At 44.1% G+C, this 24,564-nt stretch overlaps 1 protein-coding gene across 8 annotated transcripts in view; it reads right to left on the bottom strand.

Annotated features, from left to right (window-relative positions):
- LMTK2 (lemur tyrosine kinase 2) overlaps positions 1-24,564 on the bottom strand; it is a 66,954-nt gene that overhangs the window by 16,804 nt on the left and 25,586 nt on the right. For 2 of the 8 annotated variants that reach the window (XM_036315008.1, XM_036315010.1), the window contains exons 4-9: positions 24,097-24,170; positions 21,441-21,559; positions 16,145-16,232; positions 7,169-7,302; positions 2,802-2,886; positions 1,209-1,330 (exon numbers count right to left, since the gene is read on the bottom strand). In XM_036315008.1, the coding sequence (XP_036170901.1) occupies positions 1,209-1,330; positions 2,802-2,886; positions 7,169-7,302; positions 16,145-16,232; positions 21,441-21,559; positions 24,097-24,170 (622 nt within the window). The remainder of the gene's footprint in view (positions 1-1,208; positions 1,331-2,801; positions 2,887-7,168; positions 7,303-16,144; positions 16,233-21,440; positions 21,560-24,096; positions 24,171-24,564) is intronic. The other 6 variants (XM_036315009.1, XM_036315013.1, XM_036315014.1 and 3 more) reach the window with 6 other exon arrangements.

Raw genomic sequence — 24,564 nt, 5'->3', positions numbered from 1 at the left:
CCCACATGAGCCCCGACTAGGGTCAGGGATGGAGCCTGTAACCGAGGCACATGTATATGGAATCGAAGCTGGGACCCTTCAGTCACAGCCAACGCTCTATTCACTGAGCCAACCCGGCTAGAGCCACACATTTCTTGTAGTTATTCCCGTCGTTGGGGGCATGTTGCTGTTATGAAGGGGTTTCCCTCCATCACTCTGCCAGCTATCTGTGTGCCAAGAGCGCCACCTGCCCAGCCTCTCAATGCCTCTCAATGCCTGTGCAGCCATTACCAAAGGCAAGAAGGCCCCTTCTCTGCTGGTCCCACTTGCTCTCATGTCCACTGCTTGGTCCCCAGGGAAGTGGCCTCTGCTGCTCAAGTCATATGGACACTGACCCTTCACCTCCTCTACGTGGTCTCCGCATTTCTCTCCCACGTTTCCTGCCTTCTGTCGTGCATGACTGTCTCCTCCTTACGGCCATGGCTCCCACACTGGGCTGAGCATGTGTGTTATCTGGGCAGCTCTCAGGAACACTTTGGTATTTAGGATCCCGCGCCCCCAGGACTCTTAGCTGGCAGATGCTGGTGTGGCCTAGGAAATGGTTTTTCTGAAAAGCTCCCTCCTGATTCTGATATCCAGAGAGGTTTGGATAAAGATGGTTTACGTGACTGTGATCAATACCCACCAGAATGCTTGTCTGAATAAGCTGTATGGAATTAAATAAATGTATTATCTGACATTGTATAATACAATATAACATGAATTAAATTCTCCGATGCTAATTTCACAAATCAGTGAAAACAATCAGCATATTCAGTATCTAAGCTGAGAGATCATTTCTATCAGAGGAAATAAAAGGACCCACATTTCTCGATCAAGTTCAAGAAGTAAGAAGTACTTAGCCTTTCTGTGTTTTCATTCACTTCAATAAATATTTATTAAATTTGTATTATATGCCAGACCCTGTGGTAGGCACAGAAAATGGACTTGGATCCTGCTTTTATGGAGCTTATTATTGTTGAATGGGTAAGAGAGGCAGTATTCAAAAAGTTAATTATGTCACTGCAATGTGACTACTGCCATATCAATACGTACATTGTCTTTTCCATACCACCAGGCACTCTTGAGTCCCTACATCTTATTCAATTACTCCCTTTAAGAAAGTGCTCCAGGAGAGAGTTAGGACGTTGCTACACAAAAGCCGAGTAGAATGGTAGATCAATACATACCAAATGTTACTGTACTTAGTTTGATCTGCAGTTAGTAGTCTGTCTTGAAAGCTGGTTACTAACTCTGGAGCAGTCCATCGCAGAGGGAAAAATTTCTTATCATCTGTTTCAATATAATCCTCCTGTTTTGTTAGAAAGCACACAGAATTTTGAATTCTTTCATACTTTTAATGAGCTCAGTAATTTAATTCCAGGTCATTCTCAGACAACAATACTCAGCCCAAAAGGAAGTGGGCATAGAGAGAGACTTTCTGGCAGGAGGTGGGTGAGGCTTCTCCAACGCCTCCTGGGCTTCATGAGCTGGTCTCAGCACAAACACTCGCCCAGTCACCCTTCCTGGAAAAGGAAGGTACACTGTAGCTGATGCCCAGAACAGACTCTGAACAAAAGAGCTGGGCTCTACGCCCCGAATAGGAGAGTGGTGCCAGTTAATAAGGGCGCAGGCTTCAACAGACAGGCTGGGTTGCAAGTCCATGTTCAACCATTAACCAGCTAGGTGACTCCAGGAAGGAAACAAATATGCCCGGCCTCTTTCCTTATCCATCAAAGGAGGTGATGCAATCCCTCCCTCTCTTCGTGGTGAGGATTAAATGAGATAATGCAGGCCAGCACCTCAGAGTGCCTTGAATATACAGTAAGTGCTCAAGACACTAGAGCTACTATATCAACAAATGGCCAACTTATATTCGCATAATAATTTTTGGTTAAAAAGTACTGAGCCACACGAACCCCACAGCACAGCACAGATATAATCCTCATGTTGCTGCTCAGAAAAGGAGGCCGAGCGGCTGCGCCAAGGTCTCCGGGCAGCGTGGAGCGGACAGTTCCCTTTGCCCCACATCAAGCTACCTCCTTCCCTTCAGCTGGGCTGCACAAACACAGATAAACCGCACCCACTTCTTCCTTTCTTTGGGGATATGTTTGTGACAGTTTAAAGACCTAAACCCCAAGCTTACTGAATTCGATCCAAAATTTTACTGAACATAGAAGGGAGAAATAGTTATGTGACGTGTATTTCATTATACACATGGCATTAATTATACTGCCCAATGCACACTAACATTTACTATACAGCATCAAACTATGTCAATTACACCCAGTGCACGTTTTATTTATTTTTTAATATATTTCTTTATTCATTTCAGAGAGAAAGGGAGAGGGAGAGAGAGATAGACATCAATGATGAGAGAGAATCACTGATCCGCTGCCTCCCGTACGCCCCCCCACTGGGGATCGGGCCCACAACCTGGTCATGTGCCCTTGGCTGGAATCGAACCCGGGACCCTTCAGTCCGTAGGCCGACGCTCTATCCACTGAGCCAAACCAGCCAAGGCCCAGTGCACGTTTTTTTAAACAAAGCATCGGGGAAGCTGAAACCAAACCTCCAGGACAAAGTCACTGATTTAGAAAAACCACACATCAGACGCCAACACTCCCACTTAAATGACTGGAACTCTCCAAAAAGGCCACCTGCGCAAGATTCTCACCCTCTTTCAGAAAAGGAGTGGCATTCTGTGCTATTACCACCTTGGGACCAGGAAAAATTAAATCCGACTAACGACTAAGGAGAGAACCTGTGAACCTCTGGCTTACCTTGTACCTGCTGAATCCTATTCCATAGTCTCCCACTTTCACATTTAGATCCGAGGTAAGAAAACAATTCCGCAAGGCTAAGTCGCTGAAAACAGAGAGAGTGAAGTGAACTCAAGAACAAGGAAAATCTGTGACCAGAAAACATCGCTATGGAAAAAGGCTTTCTCTGGGAATCAGAGTAGTATTTTGAGCTCCCTACTTAATAATTTTTATTTTAAAATTCTTTTTTTATAGCAAATGGATTACATATTATATTTTAGTGACTTAAAAAATTGAGCTGATCAGATATTTTTGCAAATAGCTATGACGGCTAAGGTCAAATACTGAGCATATCTGTACCTTGTGCTGCATTAACACCAGGTTTGTGGCTCCTTTCCTAGTCTTTTAAGAGTGGTCAAGAAGGAACTCTAAAATACTACTGTCTAAATTGTCTGAATAGTTTGTACAATAACTTGTATTACTTGAGTAATAGTCTGGTAAAGATTAGTAAAGTTACAACCTCAAGCCCCCCGTTCACATTATTAAAACTGTTTGTTTTTAACTCCCTTTTCAATGATGCACAGGCATTAGAAGGAGCCCTTTTCAAATTACGCTCATCTCCTCCAAACTCCTCCTCTCCGCCAGGGAGCTAAAGAGCACATTTGCAAGAGTTAATTAAAACAATTTACTTACACAGTTTATGTAAGAGCAAACTGATTTTCAAAAACACATAATTTGAAAAAAAATTACTTTTCTTAAAGGAACTTCCTATATAGACAACAGATTAAATTTCTTTTATTTTGGCTTTAGTCCTTGGAATTTTTAAAATCATCAACTGGCATGCACACAAAAAAGGCCACTAAATTAAAAATGAGTTTATAGTTTTAAATCCTGAATAAAAGTTATCAAAAACTGAAAATCTATAGTCCAAAATTTAAAATGTTTGTCTTTATATGATAATAGAAAACCAAAAACTTTAACTAACTTAAATTCTTACTTTCAAAGATTTTCATTTCCAAAGCTCACACCTAAAATATAATCATGAGAATGACAACAGCAATCACTAACACTGGCATAATTCAATGGCAACTTGGTATATAACACGGATTCAATTATATACAAATGGCTAATATTTACAAAGCACTTACTTTACACAACTCGTTTCTCTAAGCACCTTACGTGTGTTGTTACTCATTTAATCTTCACAACAAGCCTTTGAGGTGGATGCTATTATTTCCCCATTTACAGACAGCAAACCCGAGGCACAGAGAACTGAAGTGCCTTTGTTAGGGTCCCAAAGCTGACAGGGCAGCGGCATTTCCCCCTGTCAACATCAGTAAATATCCACGACAATACGTTAACAGCCAGAGCACTGCACTGTGCATACGGCTGGTCCTTCACAAACATGTGCTGATCTGAATTTCCAATTAATCTCCCAAATAATTAAGTTACACTAAATTCCTCTCTACACATCTGTTTACACACGGTGGTTTTCAGCATTCCATCCAGAAGCCTTCAGACCTGTGGATGTGTCTGGGAAAAACCTGGGCCCCTGCCCCCCGACTCCATTGCTACAAATAATAGAGAAACTTCCAATCTTAAGAACAGAATTGGCCCCTACATTTAGAAAGAGAAGAAAAAGGGGCGGAGGGGCAGAAGTAGTAATCCATTTGAGGGCAGAAACATGAAAGCTTGAAGGGGGCAGCTTTACCCACTGGACCCAAAGCTGCAGCTGGACAGTGTGCGGGTTTTGCCAACAGAGGTCCTGCTACTGAGCACCACTAATGAGCATCTCTGGAGTTTCTATACACAGACCCTGCTCAGCCTGCGCACACCTCCCTCCTCAGACCAGAATGAAAAGCTGGGTGCCAGCATTCCGACAGGGTGAGGTGTGTGTGTGTGTGTGTGTGTGTGTGTGTTCCTCTCTCAGCCTGGGGCTGGCTGCAGCCCCTTCGGAGCTCCGGACACTTTCTGCTCAGGCCATTCAAGCAGTTCCTGGACTGCCCGCTTCCTCCCTCCTCTCCTTACTCGTGGCCACTGTAGGCCTTTAGATTTCAGAAGGGAAAGTCAGGTGAAAGATGGGACATTATGTGCAAAAGGCATCTGCACACTGTAAACGGCACTGCAAACCTCGAGTACAGTCCAACTGACTGTCTCAGGGAAAGAAGGGAAGCCTCTCCTAACTGAGCCAGAGCTGAGGGGGAAGAAGACAGTGGCATGACTGGGGGGATTTCTGCGAAAACTGCTCCCTCCCTCCCTCCACTCCCAACACCCCAGTCACCACTGTCAGACCCGGCACGAGTCTCAGCTCCACTGCTTAAGAACTGGGTAACTCTGGCCAAGCCACTCAGCACATCAGAGCCTCCATGCCCTCACGAAAACAACAGGGCTGAACCTGCAAGGGCTAATCTCTACAAGGATAAAATAAAATACACAGGAAACGCTAAAGTGCTACCCAGATTCAAGATGCTAATGATATAATTTGATTCAAAAATTGGTAAAAAATATTCTCTGAAGCCCAGAACACGAAAAGCTAAAGATGAGAAAAACACAAGGTTTAACTTCTTAACAACAGAGTTAACTCTTGATGTCAATGCTGGTTCTGGTCAGGAAACACAAACACACCCAGTATCTTCTTCCTTCAAGTTGAAAAACAGGTCCAGTGGGCAGGCTGCCAGCGATCCGGCTCTGAACGGCTCTCAAGGCTCTGGCTCGCCCCCCTTGGCAGCGCCTCCTGTCGCCTCAGCTGTCAGTGACTGCACACGACTCAGCCACCCGAGAGCGTGGGGCTGACAGACACGAACTGGGAGCTCGCGGTTCTAAGGAGTCCCCACCTGACTTGTCCTCCACTCCCCCCAGATCTGGAGTTTACCCATCTGCAAAAGGACTGCTCTCATGAGCAGTCAATGCCACTGCAGCCATTTTCCAAAACCAACCACACCCACACTTCCTGCTTGTGCTTTCCTGAATAATCTGAATTCCTGGTAGCAAATGGCAAGCAAAATGACTGAAAGTCACTGAGTTTCATGAATGTCCTGTGTCCGACTGCAAACATGCAGGCTACTTAAAGCCAGGCCTAGCTCTCTTCTTAAACGATAGTAAAAATAAAATGTACTGGGGTGCTTTACCACAGCAGTTTCCAAATGCAGCTCACAGCTTTCAGCTGGACATGCGGACTATTCTATTTTCAACCAACACAGAAAATCTGACTTTGAGTCAGCCAATAAATATTCTAAATTTCAACTTTAAAAATGCTCTACCACCCTGGCCGGTTTGATTCTCATTCAGGGCACATGCCAGGGATGTGGGCACAATCCCAGTAGAGGGTGTGCAGGAGGCAGCTGATCGATGTTTCTCTATCTCCCTCTCCTTTCCCCCCTTTTTCTCAAATCAATACAATCTTTTAAAAATTGTCATTCTATAAATATATCCCAGTCTAACCTGCCTTTTTAAAAAAAAAATTTTTTTTATTGATTTTTAGAGAGAGGAAGGGAGAGATAGAAACATCAATGAGAGAGAGGAACATCCTTGATTGGCTGCCTCCTGCACGCCCCCTCCTGGGGATTGAGTCCAAAACCCAGGCATGTGCCCTGACTGGGAATCGAACCTGTGACCTCTGGGTTCTTGGGTTGACACTCAACCACTAAGCCACACCAGCCGAGCCAACCTGCCTTTTAAAAAATATAATGTTTCATAGACATTCCTTCACATCAATACACACAGGTGTCCCTTTTTAGGTCTTTAGATTATTAAGAGTTAAATGCTTTAATTAAATTCAACTAAAGAGACACTGCCTGGTTTCACAGGAGACCCAAGAAATAATTTTAACCCTTTGCGGTCCACTTTTATTTTTGGAATTCAAACAGTCTGGTCCAAATTAACTGAGGGGATTGAATGTTGAACTTTTTAATGTTCTTATTTTAAAGTTTAAACCAAAAATTCACTGGTTATATTATTAAATATGTTCAATCAAAGAGTTTATTCTTTAAAACATTTCATAGTGTGGTATCTTTTGAAGCTGGTCTGTCGAGTCAGCCTCGGCGTTGGACCGAAAAGGGTTAAACATATTTTAAACATAAATCAGAGCTCAAAAGGCTAAAGAATAAGCAGAACTCTCCCTTTGGGTTCACAGAACCATCATATCAGGTGGGACTCAAAGCCCTTTGTTGTCTTAATTACAAAAATTACATCAATGATCTGAACAAAATGTGCCCAAGGAGCTGAGGTTGTGTGAGTAGGACCGGAAAGCTTTGACAGAAAGGTGTTTACCTTTCTGCACAGGGCAGCTTCTACAATTTAAACCAGAGCAGACTCTACAGCCTGTCTCTTGGAGCTTTTGATAGGCCCTCTGACAAACTGCACGGCCTCTCCCCGCCGGACGGACCCACCTGTGCAGGAAGTGCAGCTTGTGCATGGCGGCCAGCCCCGCGGCGATCTCACACGCCATCCGCTGCAGCAGCATGGTCTGCGAGTCCCCCCGAACGTGCTCCTGCTCGTTGCGCAGGTACGCTTTCAGATCGCCCTGCAAAGATCAGTGCAGTTTGCTTTTACAAGCAGACAACAAATGGACACCTAAACATGTGCCTTAACTGACGTTAGTTATGAAGATTATTTATTAGCAATCACTTAGAGTTAGCTTAATAAAGCATCTCAGACTGAACAAGTTTCAAATTACAAAATACTTCAACCAAATACTTCAAAAGTATAGAAAACACTATTCACCTTTAGGATCATTCTGATTAAACGCCAGCTTATCTTTGTTATTTAAACCCATGTAAGACAAAACAGTAAAAAAGGTAACTTTGCAATGGTGCACACTTTAAACCGAGTGCAGAAGTACAGAAATTTCCAGGGAACAGAGATGATAAGAGAGTAAAAGAAACGGTGTCCCTAGCACTACCTTTGGGGGTGCCTGGAGACACAGGGCAGCGAGCACCCCATCATGAAGGCTACTCCCAGGCACTCGTGAACAAGGCAGAGGGACCGAACAATGGAACGGGAAGGGAAAGGGTGAGTAAGTGCAGTACTGGTACCAACTGCCTCAGGTGTCTGCCCGCTCCCCCCAGGCCCCGTGTTGTGCAAAGACCACTGTGAGAAAGAACATTCCAGTCCCTCAAGAAAAATTCATGAAGCTAAGCAGCCTATTCAAAGGACAGCAGCCTGGGCAGGAAGATGCACACACTCATACTTAGACACGCACTACACGTACAGGTAAACACTGAGCTAGCTCCCAGTACTCCGCCTGGCTCCCCATGTTACTACTGTCTTTATTTCATGACTAATTCATTTTCATTCCAGACTGCGTGCTTTCGGGAATTCACTTTTGAGGAAATAAGTATTCTGCATTCTCTGTACCATACGACTAAATATTTATTGATGTGATTTAATTCCAAATTAAAGCTTTATACAATCATGCTAAGCTCTCCCCAGCATGGAGTGGTGGGAATAAAAACAGATTTGGATGACAATAAATTAACCCAGAAAAATTCCAGCAAAAAAGTCCAGGCCTACAGGCGGTGGGATTTTTATAAGGTAGACCACATGGAAACTAAGTATGAAAACAAATAGCTTAATTTATTTATATTACCAATGAAATGGTAGCTTAAATTCATTTGTCTAATCCCTTTCCAGAAGTACCCGTCTACGGTAAAAGTGACCCCACACCAGGTAGCATTACACTGGCTGTGTCTGGCTAATTCTCAAAGCAAACAGAAGTTGCTGGCAAACCAGGAACACTTCACGAGAGACTCTGCCATGAAGGCAGAGGGAGGCAGAGTGGGCGCAGTTACTGTCCAAGGTTATCTGAAATATATTCATTACCACTCACTGTTCTTCAAGTATCTTCTCTCACAACTGAGTCCACTCCCCAAATTTCACTAGAAGACAAACATAACCAACAGGAGATTCTGCTTCCTAATGCTAACACTCCTAATGTTTCTAGCTGGGCAAAAACCCAAAGCCTCTCCCCACAGATCCCTAACCTGGGGTGAGGAGTTTACATCAACAATTACAAGGAGCCTGAGCAGTTTCTCACGGGTGAGATTTGTGATGACTGGCAGGATCCAGGGTTAGATAGAAAGATCTGTAAGAGGTCTCCATTTAAAAGAAAAATCTGAATAAAAGCTTTAATTATATAATAAAAATGTTCCTATTAAATAAGTACTAAAAATTGATCCATTCTATCCAAAACAAAGCTGTTTTTCGATATCTAGTTTGTTTTATTTATGTTTTAACGATGTTTAGTGAGTAGTCGGATTACTGCTTTGGTTCGCTATTAAAAATGCCCAACACTGCCCTAGCCAGTTTGGCTCAGTGGATAGAGCATAAGCCTGGGGACTGAAGTGTCGCAGGTTTGATTCCAGTCAAGGGCTCATGCCCAGGTTGCGGGCTCGATCCCCAGTGTGGAGTGTGCAGGAGGCAGCCGATCAATGGTTCTCTCTCATCATTGATACTTCTTTCTCTCTCTCCCTCTCCCTTCCTCTCTGAAATCAATAAAATATATTTTTTTTCCAAAAAATGCCCAACACTTAAAAACATTCTGCAAAAAAAGTCTCAGATCCTCCCCCAAAAAACTCAAAAAGAAAAATTTGTGACACTAGATGGCAGCAAAGTGCTATGTGTACAAAGAACTCAGCTAACAGAACAAATGGGAAGGACTTCTTGAGTCCTCCCGTGAATAACAGACCTTTAAGTGGGTTATTTACTTAAATTCCAACACAAACTGCCATGAGGGTTTTATCCAGCTTTTGGCAGAATACTAAGAACAATGAATTAATTTAAATACAATGTAAACACCAAACAACTAAATAGCTTTATAACTGAAAATTTAGTTATTTATGTTTGGTAGAATGATTGGGGGGGAGGGGAGTTATCATTTTTAAACAAAACCATGAATGAAAGGATGAATGGCCTACATAGCCACATATTGAGCATTGCTGACTATCATCACAGCTGCAGCCCCAGGGACCCGGTCCCTGTCTGTACAACTACTTTTTCTCACTACCACTTGAGCCCCACCCCACCACTCCATCCACCCTTATGCACCTCCACACCTGTCTGTTAATATGGACTAAAGACCCAGTGCACGGATTCGTGCATCGGTGGGGTCCCTTGGCCTGGCCTGCGGGGATCGGGCCGAAACCGGCAGTCCGACATCCCCAGAGAGGTCCCGTAGTGCGTTGCGCGCCTGTCCCCTGGTGGTCAGTGCACGTCATAGCTATCAGCTGGTTGGCTGGTCGCTTAGGCTTTTATATATATAGTCACCCCGCTGCCTTCCTAAGCTCAACCTCTTGGTGAGCCCATCCCTTCTGCCACTCCAATGCTTAAATACCTCTCAGGTCAATCCAACAAAGAACCAAACAAGTTTCCTCGGCCCCCACTCCTCTCCCGCTGCCACCCCAGTTCCCTCTTCTCTTCCCAGATAACCCTCACAAGCCTGGTCTGTTCTGGCTGTTCCTCCTCCTGGCCTCCCACTCTCTCTTAACCCAACTCCACTGCCCTTCCCCCCATGCTCAGCTGTGGCTGCTCCCAAGGGGTTAGGTCTATGGCTGACCGCCTCTGCCACATGCTGGTCCCTTGTCTAAGTCTCACCAGCATAACCAAGTGATGGGCCCATTCCCTTTCCCCACAGGCTCCTGGCTTTCTTCCTGCCCCACTGGCCACTCCTTTCTCATGCCCTTTCTTGAATCCTCCCCCTCTCACTGATCTATAAGTGCTGCCACACCCCAGGGCTCAGTCCTTGGTCATCACTGTGACACTCAATCCCGGGTGATTCTACCCACCCCATGGCTTATAAATAAATCACTCAAATACATTTCCTGGCCCCAAACCCCTCCATCTCCTGAGCCCTAGGCTCATTTGTCCAATTGCTGACTTGATACCCTTTCCTGGATGACCTAAGAGACACCTCGAACCTCACACGTCCTGTGTGAAACTCCACCAATCTGTTCTTTCTCAGAAGCGGCACCGCTTTCCGAGTGGATCAGACCAAAACCTCCCTGTCTCCACTCTGAGCCAGTCCTAACTGGCACTTTGCTTGTCTGTCCTTCCCACCAAAAATAAGCTACACAGGGCTGGGGCTCTGTCTGATTCTGTCCCCAGAATCTATAACACCATGAGTTTGGCAAATATAGTCATCCCTCTGTATCTACAGGTCCCCCACCTGTAGATTCAACCAAACACAGATCAAAAGTATTTGGAAAAGAAATTGTTGCTGACATGTACTAGTAGTTGGACCCACAATGATTGCATCTGAACTGAATATGTAGATTTTTTTCTTGCTACCACACAGTATAACAACTATTATATAGCATTTACATTGTAGTAGGTATTGTAAGTAATCTAGAGATGATTTAAAGTATACAGGATGGCCCCAGTCAGATGGCTGGGTGCAGTGTCATCCCTTATACTAAAATGGTTGCGGGTTCAATTCCCAGTCAAGGCACATACCTAGGTTGCAGGTTCAATCCCTGGTATGGGCACATATAGGAGGCAACCTATCAATGTTTCTCTCACACATCAATGCTTCTCTCTCTTTTTCTCTCCCTCCCTCTCTCTCTAAAATCAATAAACATATCCTCAGGTGAGGATTAAAAAGAAAAAGTATACATGAGGATGTGCATGGATTATATGCAAATATGACACCATTGTACATAAGGGTCTTGAGCATCTGTGAATTTTGGTATCTGGGCAGATTTTGGAACCAATCCCCTGTGGGTATCGAGGGACATCATTGCTTAATGTGGGCATCATTGCTTAATGTGGGCATGATTGCTTAATGAGTGAGGGGAAAAAGAAAAACTTACTGAGAAGTTTTAAAAGACGTTCTCCCAAATCAAAGTTGAGACAATCATTTTCCACAAAGCAGTCCATCATATTTCATTTAACAATATAATAATGAATTTAGGAGAAAATCTCTAGTTTCAACATTTTATTGGGCTTAATATTTATTACTTCATTATTTTGCACATTAAAGCTAGCAAAAAGAGGCAATATAGAAAAGTATTTTACTTTAAGTAAAATCTAACTGATTCTGTTTGAAAGTTTTATCTTTGTTAACTAGGAAATGCAACAATTTTACTTCAAGAACAGGAGTGTGGACTGTTCTAAAACTCAGAGTACACCTGAACCTCATGCTGTACTTCTCCAGACACAACATAGAGCAGAGCTGCGCAACTGAAACGTGCCAGCCACAGGTGTAATTTTAAATGTTCTAGTGGCATCATATTCCTAGAGAGAACAGTTTCCCCGCGCGTTCACCTGACGCATCAACTCCAGGTGTGCACCTCGGTGCCCCAGCAGTGAGGACCTGTGACATGAGGGAGGACACAGAGCCTGCTACAGAGTAACCAGCCTCCGCAAACCCAGGGTGGAGTGAAGCGGGCGTCAGGAGGGCAGGATGGCCTGGACATACGCAGTCAGGACAGCCTGCCAGCAAAGAGCCAGCGCCACGGCCCAGGGCAGCAGCCAGGCCTGGGGAAGGGAGAAAGATGAAGACAAGAGCCAAGTGTAACCTACGCCTTCTCTCACCTCAATTTGCAGTTTGGTCTCCCCAGTGGTGTCATTGCTTTTCATCTAACTGATCTTTCTCAGCAGATGCCAACCTGCTTCTCCTCACCCGCCGCCTAGACTCTGCAGCCCTCAGGAGCATCTGCTGCTCTCTCGCCCCCTCCTTCTCCCCCTCCCTCCCTCCCCCCCGCACCACTGGGCCCGGCCCATGCTGTCCCTGATACCCTTCTGTGCCAAGGAAGTCAATCCACTCACTCTTCCACACTCAGATCAAACACATTTCCTCGGCCAAGCCTTCCCCAATGGCTCCAATTAGATTTCTTCTACACACACTACTCAAATCTTTACTTGATGATTATGATAAATGAATTTAAGTAACTAAAAATGAGAAAAAAAACACCCTACATTTCCTGAGCACTTACTATAAGCCCAACAACTTACATTCATAATCTTATTAATGGTGAGAGTAGCCTGTGAGGAAGGCAGTATTATCCCCACTTCACAGATGTCTAAAGTAAGGCTTAAGGAGTTTAGGTAACTTCAAGGTGATACACAAGGACGTGGCAGAATGAGCATCTGAAGTGGGCCTGCCTGGCTCTACAGGCAGAAAAGGCAGGGATCAGGGTGACTCACCTCTGGGTCCCCAGGGCACTGCCCAGCTCTCTGTACTTAATAGGTGCTTGATATGTTTTTGTTGAATGAGCGATCCTTACCCAAAAAGCAATCTCCTTGCCTCCCTGTTCACTTGATGGCCCTGTGTACTTGCCATGGCAACAAATCACAGACAACGCCCCGCAGGGAGGGCTCCTTTCATAAACACTGCACCACCAGCATCACACATCAGTGGCTGCGGTCCAGCTGCCAAACTCACTCAGAAGTGTTTTCATTTTCTTTCACAAAATCCTAAGATAAAGTGTTTTTGAAAAACAAGCTGGTAATTCTATCTTACAAGGAATTAAGTAAGTGCAAAAATATTCTCTCCTTTCTACTTAAAAGATGTTATCACTGAGCATGACCAGTGCCTGGTGACGACTGAAAGGCCAGTGCTCATCCCACAGCTCCTGACCTACTGAGAGCATGTGAAGATAGTGGCCCCTTTCACTGTGCTGCAGCTGCTTGTCCCGGGCTGGGGCGGCTTGGCCTTGGATGGCGCCCTCCGCTCAGGCAGGCCCTCCCTGGCTCACTGGGCTGACCCCACCTGACCGTTCCTGACACTGAGCCTCTGCAAACCGAGCCCAGAGACAGAGGCCTCAGGGCCAGTGACCGTGGAGGTCCTTGCGGCAGAAGAGCTTCTGAAGTTGCCTAAGGCCTAGAGGTGATGAGCACGAAACTGCCCAAGGAGGCAAATGTGACCTCTCACTACTGGGCACCCTGGCAGGACCCCTGGCTTAAAGGCCTTTATTTTGACATGAGACTAGCCATTCCAAGTACTGACAGATTTCCCAAGGAAATCTGGGAATTTCTTGCCTCCTCCTAGTAGAGGTAACACAGAGTATAGGACCTTAAATAATAGTGGGTAATTATCAATGTTTTAAGAATTGTGGTAAGCCATGACCAGTTTGGCCGAGTGGATAGAGCGTCGGCCTGCGGACTGAAGGGTCCCAGGTTCTATTCCAGTCAATGGCATGTGCCTTGCTTGCGGGCACATCCCCAGTGGGGAGTGTGCAGGAGGCAGCTGATCGATGTTTCTCTCTCATTGATGTTGCTAACTCTCTATCCCTTTCCCTTCCTCTCTGTAAAAAATCAATAAAATATATTTTTTTAAAAAAGAATTGTGGTAAAATGCATAATATAAAATTAACCATTTCTAAGTGCAGAGTTCAGGGACATTACATCCATTTACACTGCTATGTAACTGTCATCACCACTATCCAACCAACAGAACTTTTTTCATCTTCCCAAACTAAAACGCCGTACCCACTAATACCAACTCCCCATCCCCCTCCTCCCAGCCCCTGGCAGCCACCCTTCCACTTTCTGTCTCTGAGTTTGACTACTTTAGATACCTCATATAGGTGGAATCATACAGTATTTGTCTTTTTGTAACTTGGCTTATTTCACTTAGCACATCAGAATAATAGCCCATTGTACAGATATAACCAATTTTGTTCATTATTCAACCATTGATGGACGCCTGGGTTGCTTCTACCTCTTGGCTATTGTGAATAATGCTGCTGTGAAATGGGTGCATGGAAATCTCTTTAAGATCCTGCTTTCAGCCGAAACCGGTTTGGCTCAGTGGATAGAGCGTCGGCCTGTGGACTGAAAGGTCCCAGGTTCGATTCCGGTCAAGGGCATGTACCTGGGTTGCGGGCATATCACCAGTAGGAGATGTGCAGGAGGCAGCTGATCGATGTTTCTCTCTCATCGATGTTTCTAACTCTCTATCTCTCTCCCTTCCTCTCTGTAAAAAAATCAATAAATATATATTTAAAAAAAAAAAAAAAAAAAAAAAAAGATCCTGCTTTCAATTCTATGTTCCTAGAAGTGAAATTGCTGGGTCACATGGCGATTCCATGTTAATTTTTTGAGAAGTAACTACTGTTTTATAAATGTTACTAGAGGCCCAGTGCACGAAATTAGTGCACAGGTAGGGTCCCTAGTGGCTGCTGGCCGGGGGCGCCTCCCTTCTCCCAGCCACCTGCCGCTGCCACTGGCCCCGCCCCCTGGTCTAATTCCTGGTCGAGGGGACAATTTGCATATTAGGCTTTTATTATATAGGATTGTTGATCAATGTATCACTAGATGGTGGATTTAACTGAAATAGCCATTAGCTCTGTCCTGCCTATTACAGCTTGGGGGGCGGGGGGAAGGGGGAGGAGATGGGAGCTCTTTCCAGATGTTCAGCTTTCAAAAGTAACATTCTCCCAATATGGCTGAGGAGAGCCACATAAAATATGTGTTTCAACCATAAAAATCCTAGAACAAAACATAGGCAGAAAAATCTCAGACATTTCTCATAGCAATATTTTTTCTAATATTGTGTATCTCCTCAGGTAAGGAAAACAAAATAAATAAATAGGACGATATCAAACTAACAACTTTTTGCACAGGAAAGGAAATCCTCAACAAAATGAAAAGCCAACCCACTGAATGGGAGAACATATTTGCCAATGATATATCTGATAAGGGGTTAACATCCAACATTCATAAAGAACTTATATAACTCAACACCAAAAAAACCCAAATAATACAATTAAAAAATGGACAAAGGAAATAATACAATTAAAAAATGGGCAAAGGGCCTGAATAGACACTTCTCCAACAGACATGAAAAGATGCTCAACTTCACTAATCATCACAGAAATGCAAATTAAAACCTGTCAGAATGGCTATCACCAATAAAGGAACAAACAATTGTTGGCGAGGATATGGAGAAAAGGGAACCCTCGTGCACTGTTGGTGGGAATGCAGACTGGTGCAGTCACTGTGGACAACAGTATGAAGTTTCCTCAAAAAAACTAAAAATGGGACTTCAGGGAATATATCCAAAGAAACCTAAAATAGTAATTTAAAGGAATATATGCACCCCCATTTCACTGCAGCATTATTTACAATAGCCAAGATTTGGTAGCAGCCCAAGTGCATATCGATAGATGAGTGGCCATTAGAAAAAATATCCTTGGGTGAGGATTAAAAAAAGAGAGAGAGAGAAATATGATTAGATAAGCAATGCATAAGAATAGCTTAGCATAGGGATGAAGTAGAAAATAACACTAATACTATTATCAAAAGTAATGAATGAATACTTCATTAAGTTCTTAATATGGAGGACAGAGCGAAAGCTGCCCCTCATCCAGCATTTCTATCTGTCAAACCTCTTGCATGATTGACTTGAATTTCTACTAAAAACTTACCAGGTCACAGAACTCAAACACCAGAAGGTAGGGAATCGCTTCTACACACTGCCCGACACATTGAAGAACATTCGGATGCTGAAGAATACTGGGGAAAAACAGTCACAGTACGTTCATCAGAAAGCACGAGTAACACTGTTCAAACAGTAACCACATTTTAACATTCATTGTGATTTAAATAGGATAAGCTGAAAAGAGCTCATTAACAGATTGATTGTTATCTAATGATTAAATAATTCAAAGGTAATCAGGTGAACATTTTCAAAATCTCTAATTTTAGTAATTTTAATTTATAGATGACCATTTTGAAGTAGCACTTTTAAAAAGGCAGGGCAAATATATAAAGTTCATAAGCATTTCAATCCATATATTAAATAGGCCAGCTACCTTATATACTATCTACCTAGGCTATCTACCTTATATACTACTAGTATTTCCAATATTTCCACAACATATGCAAACTCTTTTCTGGAAAATATTTTGTCCAAAATAAAGTTTTTAAAAAAAAGATATGCCAAAATAGCTTTTTAAAAAGCTTTTTATTTTGAAGCAATTATGACTTAACAATAAGTTCCTTCGCCCGGTTTCCCCTGGTTACATCTGATAACCACAGTGCAGTACCAAAACCAGGGCACTGACACAGCACCCATGTGTGTATGTGTGTGTGCTGTTATCACATGGGTAGATTCCCACAACCACCAAACCACCACCTGAACAGAAATGCAGAAGTGCTCCAACACCACACAGACCTTCCCAAGTTACCCTGGGTCAGTTTAAGCCACCCCACTGCCTCCCCATTTCCCTGCCTCCCTAAGCCCTGGCAACAGCTAATCTGTTTTCCATTTCTATGATGTTCTCATTTTGAGAATATTATGTATATGGAATCGTACAGTATGTGGCCTTTTAAGATGGACTTTTTCACTTAACATAATGCCGGGGTCCAGCCCCAGCGGGTCCAGGGGTCCCCAAAGGTGTGGACGGAGTCGGCGAAGAAGGAATGACACGGATACAGCGTTCAGTTGATCAGCAGCCTAGCCAGGATCTCTAGCCAGGATCTCCAGCCAAGTTCTGGTCTGGATCTCCAGAGAGGTTCTGCTTAGGATCTCCAGCTAGGTTCTGTGTCCATGTTCTCTTGCTAGGTTCTCCAGCCAGGTTCTGTAGCCATGTTCCCTCGCTAGGTTCTCCAGCCAGGTTCAGTCACCAGGTTCTAGTCAGGTTCTCTTGCCAATTTCTGTAGTCAGGTTCAGTCCAGGATCTTTTGCCATGTTCTCTCCAGCGAAGTTCTTCTGTCTGTAGGTTCTGTGTTCTAAGCTCTGTATTCTAAGTTCTGTGTTCTAAGTTCTGTCGAAGTTCTTCTGTCTGTAGGTTCTGTGTTCTAAGCTCTGTATTCTAAGTTCTGTGTTCTAAGTTCTGTAACAGTATGCCATATATGCCAGGTCCTTTGAAACAGCAAGGATGGACCGGCTCCCGGCAAATCCCCCCTTTTTTATTTTTTAAAAGCAGGCATTAAAAAGAAAAACCTGAAATGCTCTCTTGTCAATACAGAGTCTTATTTCTTTAGACTCAGTATGGCACATCTTCTTAATCTAAAGATCAATACAGAGTCTTCTTTCTTTGGACTCAGTTTGGCACATCTTCTCAATCTAAGAATCAATACAGAGTCTTCTTTCTTTGGACTCAGTATGGCACATCTTCTCAATCTAAGTTCTGTACTATCCACCTTCTTACCCTACTTATCCTCTGTAGGGGGGTCTGCAGTACCCTGGTGGAGTCCTATCCGTCCCGAGTGGGGGGGTTCTCAATGGGGGGGCTTACCTAGGGGAATCCTGTTCCAGGGCTTCCCAAAGGTGTGGACGGAGTCGGCGAAGACTATCCACCCTCTCCTACGGTGGAGTCCTATCCATCCCGAGAGTGGGGCGCTTACCTAGGGGTCCCTGTTCGGGCGCCATATGCCGGGGTCCGGCCCCAGCGGGTCCAGGGGTCCCCAAAGGTGTGGACGGAGTCGGCGAAGAAGGAAGGGCACGGAGACAGTGTTCAGTTGATCAGCAGCCTAGCCAGGATCTCTAGCTTCAGATCTCCAGCCAGGTTCTGTGTCCATGTTCTCTTGCTAGGTTCTCCAGGTTCTCCAGCCAGGTTCTGTAGCGATGTTCCCTCGCTAGGTTCTCCAGCCAGGTTCAGTCACCAGGTTCTAGTCAGGTTCTCTTGCCAATTTCTGTAGTCAGGTACAGTCCAGGATCTTTTGCCACGTTCTCTCCAGCGAAGTTCTTCTGTCTCTAGTTCTGTGTAGGTTCTGTGCCTCCTGGTTCTGTCTTCTTCTGTCCAACCCCAGCAGGTCCAGGGGTCCCCAAAGGTGTGGATGGAGTCAGCGAAGAGGGACTCAGAGGCAGCGTTCAGTTGATCAGCATGGTTGGGTTCTCTAGCCAAGTTCTGGTCAGGATCTCCAGCGAAGTTCTGCTGTGGATCTCCAGCCAGGTTCTGTGTCCAGTCCTCCAGCCAGGTTCTGTAGCCATGTTCCCTTGCTAGGTTCTCCAGCCAGGTTCTGTGTCCATGTTCTCTTGCTAGGTTCAGTCACTAGGTTCTAGTCAGGTTCTCTTGCCAGTTTCTGTAGTCAGGTTCAGTCCAGGATCTTTTGCCATGTTCGCTCGCTAGGTTCTGTCTCTAGGTTCTGAGGCCAGTTTCTGTCCAGTATCTTTTGCCATGTTCTCTCCAGCGAAGTTCTTCTGTCTCTAGAGAACATTCTGTGTAGGTTCTGTGCCTAGGTTCCGTCTCTCTTGGTTCCGTATTCTAAGTTCTGTGTCTTACTGTCTTATTACATCTGTATTTATACCAGTTGATTCAATCCTATCAATCTCTATTACAAAGGTTAGGGCGTTTCTTATCTCCATTCCAGGGAGTAAAGATTATGTAGCTTAAGCATGATTGTTCGTAGTTAAAGTGATTAATTACCCACCTGGCACTAGTTAAGAGGTTTTATTCCCTCCCTAACTTCAGGGGAAAATCCCTACCTGGGGAAACAACCTTTCTCAGAGACCTTGGTTAAAACACATAGTGCCAAGAAGGTGAGCAAACATATTAAGAACAGTATGCCATACATGCCAGGTCCCTTGAAACAGCAAGCATGGACCGGCTCCCGGCAAATTCCCCCTTTTTTATTTTTTAAAAGCAGGCATTAAAAAGAAAACCCCGAAATGCTCTCTTGTATCCATTTTAAGAGTAGGATTGGCGCTTTCCACTATTACCTGAGTCCTGATCTATCACCCCAGGGAGAGCTTGCCAATCCTGCACTTTCCCAGGGTGGAAAGGCTGCAGTGGGGTTAAGGATAAGGCTCCTTGGGCCTACCTTCTCCCATGCCATTACATTTACCTTTCCTTCCTCAGAAAAACATGGACATACTTCTTGTATAAAACGTTCTGTCTGACTGGGAGTAACCTTAATTCCTCTGCTAGCAAGCATATGTGTTAAAAGATCAATACAGAGTCTTTTTTCTTTAGACTCAGTATGGCACATCTTCTTAATCTAAAGATCAATACAGAGTCTTCTTTCTTTGGACTCAGTATGGCACATCTTCTCAATCTAAGAATCAATACAGAGTCTTCTTTCTTTGGACTCAGTATGGCACATCTTCTCAATCTAAGTTCTGTACTATCCACCTTCTTACCCTACTTATCCTCTGTAGGGGGGTCTGCAGTACCCTGGTGGAGTCCTATCCGTCCCGAGTGGGGGGGTTCTCAATGGGGGGGGGCTTACCTAGGGGAATCCTGTTCCAGGGCTTCCCAAAGGTGTGGACGGAGTCGGCGAAGACTATCCACCCTCTCCTACGGTGGAGTCCTATCCATCCCGAGAGTGGGGCGCTTACCTGGGGTCCCTGTTCGGGCGCCACATGCCGGGGTCCAGCCCCAGCGGGTCCAGGGGTCCCCAAAGGTGTGGACGGAGTCGGCGAAGAAGGAATGACACGGATACAGCGTTCAGTTGATCAGCAGCCTAGCCAGGATCTCTAGCCAGGATCTCCAGCCAAGTTCTGGTCTGGATCTCCAGAGAGGTTCTGCTTAGGATCTCCAGCTAGGTTCTGTGTCCATGTTCTCTTGCTAGGTTCTCCAGCCAGGTTCTGTAGCCATGTTCCCTCGCTAGGTTCTCCAGCCAGGTTCAGTCACCAGGTTCTAGTCAGGTTCTCTTGCCAATTTCTGTAGTCAGGTTCAGTCCAGGATCTTTTGCCATGTTCTCTCCAGCGAAGTTCTTCTGTCTGTAGGTTCTGTGTTCTAAGCTCTGTATTCTAAGTTCTGTGTTCTAAGTTCTGTCGAAGTTCTTCTGTCTGTAGGTTCTGTGTTCTAAGCTCTGTATTCTAAGTTCTGTGTTCTAAGTTCTGTAACAGTATGCCATATATGCCAGGTCCTTTGAAACAGCAAGGATGGACCGGCTCCCGGCAACATAATGCCCTCAAGATTACCCAAGTTGTTGCCTGTATCAATAAGCATTTCAATCCACATACTAAATAGCCCAGCTACTCCTAGGCTATCTACCTTATATCTATTCCTTTTTATTGCTGAGTAGTCCCTGGTATGGAGTATCAGTTTGTTTAAGCATTCACCTACTGAGACACATTTTCATTTTGAGTCTTAAGTTATGAGACTCTGGATCTGATTTACATTGTGTATTTTGCAAAGAGAAATTTCGAAGTTTAGTTTTTGGGGGCCTTAAAAAATATTTTGGTTTTACTCAAAAGCAAACATATTTGGTAGATAAAATATTCTTAGATCTAACAATGTTGTAATTTTAAGTGACATATTTAAAATATTGTTCCTCGGATGAAGTTTTGCAATCTGTCCATACAGAGATAAAGAGAGAGATTTCCTAAATGAGTTCATTTTCGTTATCCATGACAAGTGCACAACATGACATGCAGTGGAATAAGCAGGACAAGCAGATGTGCCTGTGACATCAATGTCGGTTTCCTTTGAGGTCCCCTGTGTCTGGCTGACAAATCTCAATCTTCCATTCTCCCTTAGGGTCACAAAATCAATTTGTTGCCAAGAACCTTGACAATCGTACTCTAGTTCTTGCTTTTGGAATTACAATGCTATCCTTTTCCTGACTAGGAACTCTCATGTTCTATAGCTCCCTTTAGATTTGTTGTTTTTTTAATTTGAGTATAGTTGGTATACAGTATTAGTTTCAGGTGTACAATATAATGATTCAACATTTATACACTTTACAATGTAATTACAAAGTAGTTTTAAACACGTGATTTTCAAAAGACCACACACTGCGTTTACAGAACATATATTAAGGTTTACTTACTAGTACGGTTCTCCATTTTTCAAAAAAGTATCTTGTTCCTTTGGGCTTGCACTTGCTTTTAACTCCTTCACTATCACTCTTGCCACACTAGTGCCTGTGAAAATCTCTCCAAGGAGGGCCTAAAACCAAAGAACAGGTTTTCATTTCACTTCCCACAAAACGGTAAAGAAGTGTGCCTCGTTTATTAAGCTTGGAAAAGTAAAATACAACCTTCAGTTTTAAACCATTCATTAGATATTTACAATATTCATAAATTGATGTGTATCTCTTTTCTACTTACTTAAAAATGTATTATACTTTCATGGAAATTTCCAATGGTATTACAGAAGAGTAATCTGTACATTCAGTTCAAACATAACTTAAATATTTCTCAAAAACATTTCAAATGAGTTTTTTTATTTTTGTCTCCTTCACATAGAGAAAGTAAACTACCTAAGACCCAATGTACAAACAAATTATCACTGCATTACAATGCTAAAAATCCATGGCATTCCAATTATTCCAGGCCATTGTCTTGTACTAAAATCTTAATCAAAACTCAGTGCGGGAGGGAATATAGCACTGACATTAATAAAAAACTAAATGAGAATGAAAATAAGTTACACATGAAATATTAAATGTAATATAAGATGATGCTAAGGCATTCCAAAATATAATATCCTATATAATAAAAGCCAGCGACCGAATGGCAGAACAACCAGAACCGGTCGACCAGTCACTATGACGCACACTGACCACCAAGGGGCAGACGCTCAATGCAGGAGCTGCTCCCTAGTGGTCAGTGGGCTGCCACAGTGGGAGTGCCGCTTGGCTGACTGTGATGAGCGGTTGCTCCCGCTGCAACCCCCGGACCGATTGGCAGGAACCCGGGCTGCGATCATCGCAGGCTCCTCCTCCTCACTCCCTGCCGCCTCCTCAGAATGCCCACAGGCCGTGCAGTGCCACCACCAGGCTCGCAAAGCTGACCCCAGAGGCTGGGAGGTGAGTTTGTGGCCACCATGGGACTGAGGCCCACTCCGCCGCCTCTCAGTGCTATTGTCCCTGGGCCCAGCCCCAACCGGGTCCTCTGGAGAGATGAGTGCTCTGGCTCCATGAAAGATGCCGGACCAGAGAGCAGCTGCTCAGAGGGCGGGTCCATAGCTACTCGGCTGACTGGGATGCCACACCCCCACCAGTGCAAGAATCCCGTGCACCAGGCCTCTAGTCTAAAGTAAAAATGATGATGAAGTAAAAGTTTTTATTTAATTTGAGAATGATCAAAACTAAAGGCTGGCTTTTAGAAGTTATTTTATCTTTTTATAAAACAGATTCATTGTAATACCCTGAAAAGAGAGAGCATATACTAAAACAGAATTTAATGTCTTTATTAGGACTATAAGGGCAGAAATATGAACAGAACAAGAAATTCTGATAATTAACAGTCATATTTTTTTTTGTTTCAAAGAGCCAACTTGTGCCAATCCTATATAATAAAAGGGTAATATGCAAATTGACACTAACAGCAGAATGACCAGAACGACCGCTGGACCAGTCACTATGAAGCACACTGACCACCTCCTGGTCCCTTTCCCCAGCCAGCAGGCTCCGATCACCTGATGGCCACCCGCGGCAGGGGCAAGGCCTGCAAGCGAGTGGGAACAGCCGACCTCTTGGTCCCTTCCCCTGGCCATCAGGCACCGATCACCCAATGGCGAATGGGGAACCGGGGTTGAGTAGCAGCAGGGGGCGGAGCCAGCTGCAGGCAGCTGGGAAAGATGGCCCTGATTGCAGGCCAGACCTAGGGACAGTACCTGTGCAAGAATTTCATGCGCTGGGTCTCTAGTATTCTATAAGACTAATAACCATAAGGTATTAATTTCAAAAAGGGAAAGAATGATAGTATGCTATTGCAATAACCTGGCTCATTGTTTCTCTCCCCGCCACCACTGTTACCATTCTTGATGTTCAATAGATGCAGGGACAAGTTCTTCAAAACCACAACCTATCAGTTCTTTGCTCTCACTTCCAATAATCATTTTCCTACGATCCCATCTCAGCAAACACCCCCATGAGTCTATGCCTAGCTAATTAATAAATATAGTATGTCCCAAACTTTGAATTTTAACTTCTTCTCTGCCAGTCCTTTGATTTCCAGCTCACTTACTTCAACAGTCTAATCCAACAAGTGTGCAACTTGTCCTCTGAGTCCAGTAATGATACCACTTGTCTACCACCATCTTGGCTGGTCCCAAAGGTCTCCTACTCCATTTCTCTACTTGCTTTAGAGTAAACCTCCTCTACAGACTTGTCTAAATACGCTGTCTCCACTTTCTCCCTTGAACTTCCTCAGGAGTGCAGAAGGCAACTGATCAATGATTCTCTCTCATTACTGAAGTTTATCTCTCCCTCTCTCTCTCTCTCTCTCCCTTCCTCTCTGAAATCAATAAAAATATATTTAAAAAAATAAATAAAAATAAAAGACCTTCATAGAAAAACATACCACACAGGAATGTTGAAGCTCACATTCCCATGCAGTTTTACAGGGTAATGGGAAAAATCAATGAGGACTACAACATATGGAGAGAATGTGGAATGTCACGCAATACAATTCTTAATTAGCCTTAAGTTCTAAACAGTATAAGTAGGAGGAAAAAAATAGAAGTGAACAACACTTTACCTTTCCAAACCAGCCATTTCCAATTTCCTGTATGTAGTTAAGACTGTGGCGGGAAACTTGAGACTTCAAACCTTCTGTAGGAAAAATTAAAGAACGTTAAAAACTAAAAATAGGTATTTAACTGAAATAAATTAAATATTAAATACACAACCTAGCCCTGAGCGGTTTGGCTCAGCGGATAGAGCGTCGACCTGCGGACTGAAGGGTCCCAGGTTCGATTCCGGTCAAGGGCATGTACCTTGGTTGCGGGCACATCCCCAGTGGGGGTGGTGCAGGAGGCAGCTGATCAATGTTTCTCTCTCATTGATGTTTCTAACTCTCTATCCCTCTCCCTTTCTCTCTGTAAAAAATCAATAAAATATATTTTTAAAAAAATATATACAACCTATAGCCAGCTGGTGTAGCTCAGTGGTTGAGCTCGACCCATGAACCAAGAGGTCAGTGGTTCAATTCCCAGTCAAGGGCACA

Source organism: Myotis myotis, unplaced genomic scaffold (genome assembly GCF_014108235.1).
Source record: "Myotis myotis isolate mMyoMyo1 unplaced genomic scaffold, mMyoMyo1.p scaffold_m19_p_6, whole genome shotgun sequence".
In the NCBI taxonomy this organism is placed as follows: Eukaryota; Metazoa; Chordata; class Mammalia; order Chiroptera; family Vespertilionidae; genus Myotis; species Myotis myotis.
This window is presented reverse-complemented; position numbering and strand designations above follow the sequence as displayed.